General features: G+C 27.0%; 1 protein-coding gene across 1 annotated transcript; it reads right to left on the bottom strand.

Annotated features, from left to right (window-relative positions):
- Nucleotides 1-2644: 2644 nt before the first annotated feature.
- On the bottom strand, nucleotides 2645-5726 carry LOC124931113 (indole-3-pyruvate monooxygenase YUCCA6-like). The gene is made up of 4 exons (XM_047471503.1): nucleotides 4899-5726; nucleotides 3948-4196; nucleotides 3415-3537; nucleotides 2645-3339 (listed from the first exon to the last, which is right to left on the bottom strand). Exons 1-4 carry the CDS (start codon nucleotides 5553-5555, stop codon nucleotides 3121-3123), a joined length of 1248 nt encoding a protein of 415 aa, XP_047327459.1. The 5' UTR covers nucleotides 5556-5726; the 3' UTR covers nucleotides 2645-3120.
- Nucleotides 5727-8579: the final 2853 nt, after the last annotated feature.

The raw sequence follows: 8579 nt of genomic DNA, 5'->3' as shown, positions 1-8579 counted from the left end.
AAAAATTATTATCAAGATAAATAATTGGACAAACAATAAAAAAATATTTAAAGTTAATTGATATTTTTCTTTTAAGTTTTAAATAATTATTTCATTTTATATTTTTATAATAATAAATATGTCTCAAATACATTTCTCAATATTTAATGTATTTAATTAAATATATTTTTTATTTAAATATTTTTGATTAATTTATATTAAAGTTATTTTTTTATTTTTTATTTTTTTTATGAAATATTTTTTTATTCTTTTTCATTTCTATCTTTTTATTTAATAATATATTAAAAACTATATACAATTATTAATTTTTTTTATTAAATAATAACATTAAATTTTATTTTTATTTAATTAAAATAATTTTATAGTATAATATTTTGTGTAAAATTATATATATATAAGACCACCATAAATTAAAATAACCAAATTTTTATTAACAATTTAAAATATGTCAAAATATATATATTTTTTATTATTTAATAATATATATTACATATTTATTATATTTTATGGATAATATTATATATATATAATTAATTAATTAATTATTTGAAAATATGAATATTAAGAGACAAAAAAAATTGAGTTTAATTTATTTGAAAAAAAATAATATTAGTAACTTTTTAAAATAATATTAGTTCATTTACATATTAATACTGATATTTTTTTAAAATACTTTTACTCAAAATTTTAACTTTTTTTAATTAATCAATTATTTTATTTTACATTTATCTATAAATTTAATCAACTTTACTTTTAGTGACTTTATTTTACATCAATTAAATCAACTCGTATTTACATATTTTAATCACCAATATAATTTTTTCGCAAACATATATCATACCATTATTAGTATTTTAAATTAGGCTAGCAACCAAAAATTAAAATTAATATTATAGTAAAACAAGAGTAATTTGATTTTTATTTTACTTTTTAAATATAACGATATCTTTTTACATGCTTAAAACCAAAGTAAATGTAATGTTTTATTGATAATTTAAATTTTAGAATTCCAAAGGTAATATGGATCAACAATAATACAAAAGTTTATTTAGACATAATCTCATCAAACAAGGTCTTAATTAAGTTGCAATAAAACAGTCAACTGATTGTTTAAAAAAATTATGGAATCATTCACCATGACTATAAATATTAACTATATATTATTTCCTACCAAAGTTCACAAGATTATTGACCATTTTCCTCTAGAATTTCAGTTTAACTTGGGACATTGTTTTTCAAGAATACCTAAGGATATAAGTTAAAATGAAGATAATTAAAATATTGTAATTTGTAACTTCTAATATAATTTTATCTTTTATTTATGGTAAGATCTTTGTGCAATTCTCTTTTCTAGTCTAACGACAACGAATAAATCTAAAAAAAAACGTGGAAAAAAAAGTTGCAATTGACAAGTAAAGATGAAAACTAGATACAATAAGATGAAAAACTAGCCCCGCTCCGGATGAGGAAGAAGTGATGATGGGAACAAAGATCCATGGTCCCCATCAAAGTGGCCATTTCAGATCTTTAGGACCCATCATTTTTCCATTGTTTGTAATAACGGAAGTTCCTTGTACTTTAGGGCTTGTTTGGTTCATTCTAACAAATAAAAAGAGAGAATGTGATCAGAGAAATTCATAGGCAGAAACAAAAGCTAATTTTGAAAAGGTCAAATCAAAATGCCAGGCACGTACAGCTAAGGAAGGCTTTTATAACCGGTACCTTTTTATGTAATTTAAAGTAAATGTGACTGCACCATAACCCCCCACTCAAATAATTGAAATATAAATAGTTTATGGACAAATATGCATAAGCAATCAAACTTCAATGACAAAATTATATCATGCTCATATAAAAATAGGTTTATTCAACTTATTCTTTTAACGAAAATGATTCGGAGTTGGGATGAACATATGAAAAACAATTTTTTTTTTAATAAAACGATTGTATAAATTAAGTTTTATCAATTTTGTAATAATTAAATAAATAAACAATAAATTATATTTAAAATACTTAAGAAATTACGATGTAATATCATATTTCTATTAGAAAAAAATAATTCTTAGTGGGCTTAAATCTGTTTTTTTTTTCAAATCTCTGTTTTATAGTTTTCTTTTATTTGATGTAAAGTCTATCTTTTATACATCATAGCATCGATTTTGGGTTTGTTGAGGTTTTAGAATAAATTTTTTGTTTAACTTAATTTATTAAAAAATGATAAGGGTATTTTAATAAATAAAATGAGTGATGAGATAAAAATAAGTAAAATATTTTGTGTTTTGAATAAAATTCCCCTAAAAACCATATCAAACAAGCTCCAACAGCAGAGGTAAGAAAAAAATGTACAACAAAAGATAATAGTCGGCAAATATTTTTAACGACAGTTTATCCGTCGTTAATCTAGTTTATTAATTTTGAAACCAGGCAACTGGAATTTAAGTATATAGATTTTTAAATAGCTAGAGAAGCATATTAAAATTTGGGGAAATTAATAATTAAAAAATAGGTGATGATGGTTGCGGTGGTCCAATGATCAATTAAGTTGTTGGTGAGATGATTTAATAAGATTATGAATTATTATTATTAAAACTGCAGGTTGCAGGCAGAAAGGAAGGATTGAAAGTATATTATAAATGCTCCAGCAATCATATATATAATATACATAATTAATATTCATTTCATTGTCAAAATTTAATTACAAGTCATCATCACTATCCTTCAACTCACCTCCATACAAACAAACCCAAACCCTAAAAATTAATCTCTCTTCATATTCATTTGCAGCCATACAAAATTTCATCATCTCCTCTCTAATAAACACCATATCTCCCCACCCCCAACTCAAAAAAAAAAAAAAAAAAAAACTTTACTAGTGATCTCACTCTCAAGCCAAATAATCACCTTTTTTTTTTGTGTTGTTGTTAATCATCATCTTAATCTTCCATATCCAAGAAGAAAAAATGGACAATTTACATATAGTAGTTGAGGTCCCCCACAACCATTCTTGCTTGGTCTTCATTATAAGAATTCAATCCATTTTCCACTTTTTCTCTTCATTCTCTTCCTCAGATTGGAAGAACAGAGATGGGTAATTGGTTTGACGTGCCAAAATTTTCTTCTTCAACCTAAAGGGTTCATAATGAAGGCTGCAGAGAGGACCTGATTGAATTTGGTTCTCCAGCACCTTTCAATATCTTCTGCGATCTTGTTGGCATCCATTGAAGCTCCGAGCAATCCACGCTTGGTAAAACCGACTGCGTATAATCCATTCTCACCTTTCCATCCATTTGGAAAAGGTTTTCTTGGCAACCCATCTTTCTCTGAGAACATCTCTTCCTCCTGAAACCAAAGTAATTTTTTTTTAAAATTATCTTGAAGAAACAATCGAAAGATCTAGCCAGTTCATGTACTTACATTTAGCCAAGATGGTACATTGCTTTTGTATCCTGTTGCCAATATAATGGCATCGAAATTCTCCTTTCGCCCGTCAATGAATTCGGCTGAAAGGGTACTCAAACTGCGTATGGATGGATATACCTGATTCAAAAGGGATAGATGAAAAAAACATTTGAGATCATGGAAAAGAATTAAAACAAAAACATGATTTGAAAGAAAATAAAAAGTAATTAAGACCCATGATAAGTATCATAAAGGTTGTCAACATGTGATCAAATCAAGTTTACTGTTAGTTACTTTTTAAGGAATCACCCTGTCGGAAAAGAAAGCTATCAAAAAGAAAAATAAAGTGTAATTTAAATATGGTAAAAAGAAATTGATGTTTGTTTGTTTGGGCAAATTAGTAGGTCGAGAAATTATACTATTTTGGCAAACACTATCTGATGAAAGGGAAATTGAGAGTCAAATCATGAAAGAAAAATTAAAACAAGTGGTGCTAGCTATAGGCAAAAGTGATTAACAAAATAAGTGAAAAAATCTAAAAAGTTTACCTTAATGTCACCACTTTTGATTTTTGCAAGTGTTCCAACATCCAACACTGGGGTCTTTCCGGACAAATTCTTTAGCTCGATGGGGCCTACTCGAGGGCGGTTTAGTCCAAGGGTCGCGGTGTCTCCCAACATGAACCTCGACACCACCAAGAGTAGCCGGTCCACAAGGCGCACCGGCAACCACTTTAGCAGCCACATCGACAAACCGAAAGTCGAAGTTCCCAACATCTCTCGTGGTAAAACATGTACCTAAATATCATATTCATGATTAATCAAATATCAAGTTAATTAATGAAGATTTTGTAATTAAACAAATAAATTGAGAATATTGCAATGCTCAATGATCAAGGGTGGCCCTAAAAGATAATTTTAGGACTGTTTCATGGTCCAGCTAATGCCAACTTGCCCTTTTGAATTGTAGGTGAATTGCTTTCAGGCCATTACCAAAACTTACACTTTACACCCACAAAAGCTCACTCTTTCCCCCAATTTTTTTAATTTTTTGTTGAAAAAAAAAAACATTAATTAGGGTTATCTACTAATAATAATACTAAATCATCATAAGTTTCAGTCTGACAAACGTTTACGCATGCTTGGGAATCCCTATAAAGTTAATATGCAGGCAGAATCAAAATTCTCCTCCTCTGTTGTTAATTAAAGAAGTTGCATTTTCTTGGGCATTTTAGAAAATTCCCACTATCTTGAAACTTGCTTCCAAAAAGTAAAAAATAAAAAAATAAAGAAATCCCATTTAGGAAAAATAAAAAAGAATTCCAGATACGTATTCCATGAACAGTGATATGCAAGATGTCAGCTTTACGATTAATGTTTTTATTTTTTGAAAAAAGATTTGATTTTTAAGAAAGAAGAAAGAAGAAAGAAGAAAGAAGAAAGAAGAAAGAATGGATTTGAAGATTGAAATGGGAGGAGAAATTAAGAAGAAATGAATACCTTGTCTCTAACCACAAGAGTAGGTTTTGCGTTATGATTACAGAGATCCATACAAACTTCCATTCCCGAATTCCCACATCCAACGACTAATACTTTTTTCTCTGCAAATAAATCTCCTCTCTTATAAGTGCTTGTATGCATAATGGGTCCTCCAAATTCCTCCATTCCATCGATCTCCGGCAGCACCGCCTCCGCATTCTCTCCCGTCGCCGCCACCAACCACCGACATACATATTCTCTATTCTCTCCTCCCCTGGTCCTAACTCGCCAAAACCCAACGCTCTTATCAAACTCAGCTGACACCACCGACTGACCAAACTCCGGTCGGATCCCAAACCTCTTAGCATAACCTTCTAAATACTCAACAAATTGTCCCTTAGAAGGATACATAGGGAAATCATCGGGAAAAGGCATCATGGGTAGTTGACAGAAGTGTTTTGGTAAATGAAGACGAAGCCTATCGTATGCTTTCAGTTGCCACAACGAGGCTATGCATTCAGATCTCTCAAGAACGATGCTGGGTACGCCTCTCTGTTTCAAACAAGCTGCCGTCGCTAAACCGGACGGTCCGGCTCCGATGATCACCGGTCCTGAGACGTAGACGTGGATAAGAGGATCATGAACTGATTTTCCTTCCATCTCTTTTAAATAATCCATGTCTGATATTGATGATGATGATGATGATAATACGTGTAGAAAGAAACAAAAAATAAAATAAAATTGAGTTTGTTTGTTGTTTGAAAGAGATGATTCATGTGAAGAAGAAGAAGAAGCGAAAACAGAGTAGGCCCATCTTGATTTGGATTGGAGTTTGAGTAGGAGGAGGAGGAGGAATATTCAATTCAATTCAATTGATCTTATCTGAAGAAGTAAGGAAAGAGAGAAAGAAAGAAATGGATAAATTTGTTTGAATATGTGTGTTTGTTCGATGTCTCTAATATAAGACTTCCTTCCTTCCTTCCTTCCTTCTTCAACATAAACACAGGGATAGAGAGAGAAGAGAGAGAGACTGATATGTCACCCTCTCTCTTTCTCCTTCTGGTTATATACATTCCTTTTGTTGATATCTTTAATGGCTTACTTCTCTCTAAATATGAAGGGGAGAGATGAGTGGGAATGGCAAGTGGTAAAAGTGAGTAATGGGGGTAGGGACATTCACTAAGTGCTCGTTTGATTTCATTCACACCACTAACAACAAACTATTTTATTACATTTAACCAAGAATAAGTTTTTAAGTGTCTAGAATCAATCCAAAGATATTAAAGATCATCACAAGTTGATTTTCACTAAACCCACGATAGCTGGTTAAAACTAGAAAAAAAAATTGTTTTTAAAATTTGAAGACTAATTTAGTCATTGACTTTCAAGATATGGTGTATGACTTTAAAGGATATGGTGTATGTGAGAGAACGATGGTTTAGAGAGAGAATAAAATTAAAATGTAGTTTTAGTATTTAAATAATAAAATTATTTGATTTAATGTTTGATAAAATATTTGAGTTTTGGAATAAAAATTAAGTTTTATTCCAAAAACTCTTTCAGCAAAACGAGCTTCAAGAGAGCTTCGAGAGGTAACCTAACCTATTTACTCTACTCACCCGAAAAATAAACAAAAATGTCACGAATTTAATTTCACCTTTAATAGCTTTGAATTGAAATCAATAATAAAAAAGTTTCTGACATTTTTAAAAGAATATATATATATATATATATATATATATATATATATATATATATATATATATATATATATATATATATATATATATATATATATATATAATCAATTTAACTTGACATAACCCTTATTTTTCATTAAAAATATGATTTATTATTTTAAATAAAATGTTAATGAATTCACTCTAGGATGCAACATCTCAAAATTAAGTTTAGAATTTGATATATATATATGATTTAAGGTCATCTAGCCCTCTTATGTTTAGAATAATAAAATATGAATTAAAATTTATTTGCTTAAAAAATTAAACTATTTTGATTGATATAATAAACTAAACATGAAATATAACTTACGTTAAGAAAAAACTAAAGTATTATAATAAAGATATTATTTATGTAATTAAATTAATCAAAATTAAAAATAAAAATTCATTAAAGAAAATATGAAATAATGTAATGCTCCAATTTGAAATTCTAAAATAGGCAAGTCAACATGGAGTTATACTTCCTTAATATCAAATCAAACTCTCTTTTTTTTTCTTCCAACATAATTAATTAAAATGGCTAAAAAAGAATTATTAATTTTATAGTTTTGATTCAATTTTTTTTACCTTCTTCTGTTAGTTGTAAATATTTTTTTATTTTTTTATTTAATTATTCCTGTAATTTTAAAATTATTTTTAATTTTAATTATTATTATTTTTAACTACACACTTCTAAATTTTAGATTTTACTAATATAAAAGTTAAAACAAAGTTTAAAGTAAATTATAATATATATTTGGTTCAAAAGAAAACATGGGATATCAATTATAGTAGTTGTAGAATATGTCATTCATAAACATTTTTTTAGATTTGTTCGTAATATTGGTTGGATTCAGTCATTTTTTTTTCTCCTCATGTCATTATATTAAAAAAAGAAAAAGAAAAGAAGTATCCGTATGCACTATGCACCATGCAGTAGTCTTACTCTTCAGTTAATGCAAATTTAATGTCTTTGAAAAAAAATATCACCAGTTTCAGTTGTCCTCTTTGGATTAATTAACTGCTGAAGAATTTTGGTGGGTTCTATAATAAATGAATAGCTTCTTTGATTTTGTTATTCCATATTATTTTTTAATAAAAAATAATATTTATCATTTTATCATTAGAATAATTTTTATTTCTATAATATATAAGAATTTTGGTGGGTTCTATAATATATTTATATACTTATCTAAAAAAATTGATTATACTAAATTTAGGTTTTCTGTAACCGAACTCTTTTCTATTTTTGGAGTTTTAATTTATTGTGTTCTTTTGGATAATTTGCCTAACTTTTGGCATTATTGTCAGTTTTTTCATATTTAGTAATTCATGTATTATTAAAAAATATTGATAGATGGTAATTTAAAAAGGTATATTTTTTTTTTAAAAATATGTATTTAAAAATTATTAGTATATGATGTTAAAATAATTTATTTTTTTTAAAATAAAAAGTATTTAAATATTTTAGTTAATGAATTAAGTGATTTGATTAATTATAGGAAAGTATATTAAATAATTATTTGGTAAGAGTTTAACTTTTATTTAATCAAATAAATAATAATTTAATTTATAAACATTATCAAATAAGTGAAATAACTTGTTTAGTGTAAAAGTATAATTGTTTAAGAAATATAGGTTAACAGCTAGTAGGATATTTTTAATGATAAAATGTCTTATTAAATAAGAAATTATGAATTTCAAGAGGTAAGAACACTAACTAAACCGGGTCATGATAGCCCTTCCAAATAAATTTGGTTATATATATATATATATATAAATAAATGGTTAGTTATACTCAAACTTGAATTGTTTTTATTAAATAACTTTCTAACTTTGAATTGTCTTATATAAGTTTGAAATATCAAACTTTTAGTTATTTAAGGCTTTTTTTTCAAATAAACAAAACACGTGTTATCTTATTTAATGTATCATTTTATTTCTTTTAATCAATTTCTCACGTTTTTAAATAAAATGATAT

Source organism: Impatiens glandulifera, chromosome 3, assembly GCF_907164915.1.
Source record: "Impatiens glandulifera chromosome 3, dImpGla2.1, whole genome shotgun sequence".
NCBI lineage: Eukaryota > Viridiplantae > Streptophyta > Magnoliopsida > Ericales > Balsaminaceae > Impatiens > Impatiens glandulifera.
The sequence above is the reverse complement of the archived record's forward strand: the minus strand, read 5'-3'. Positions and strand labels throughout refer to the sequence as shown.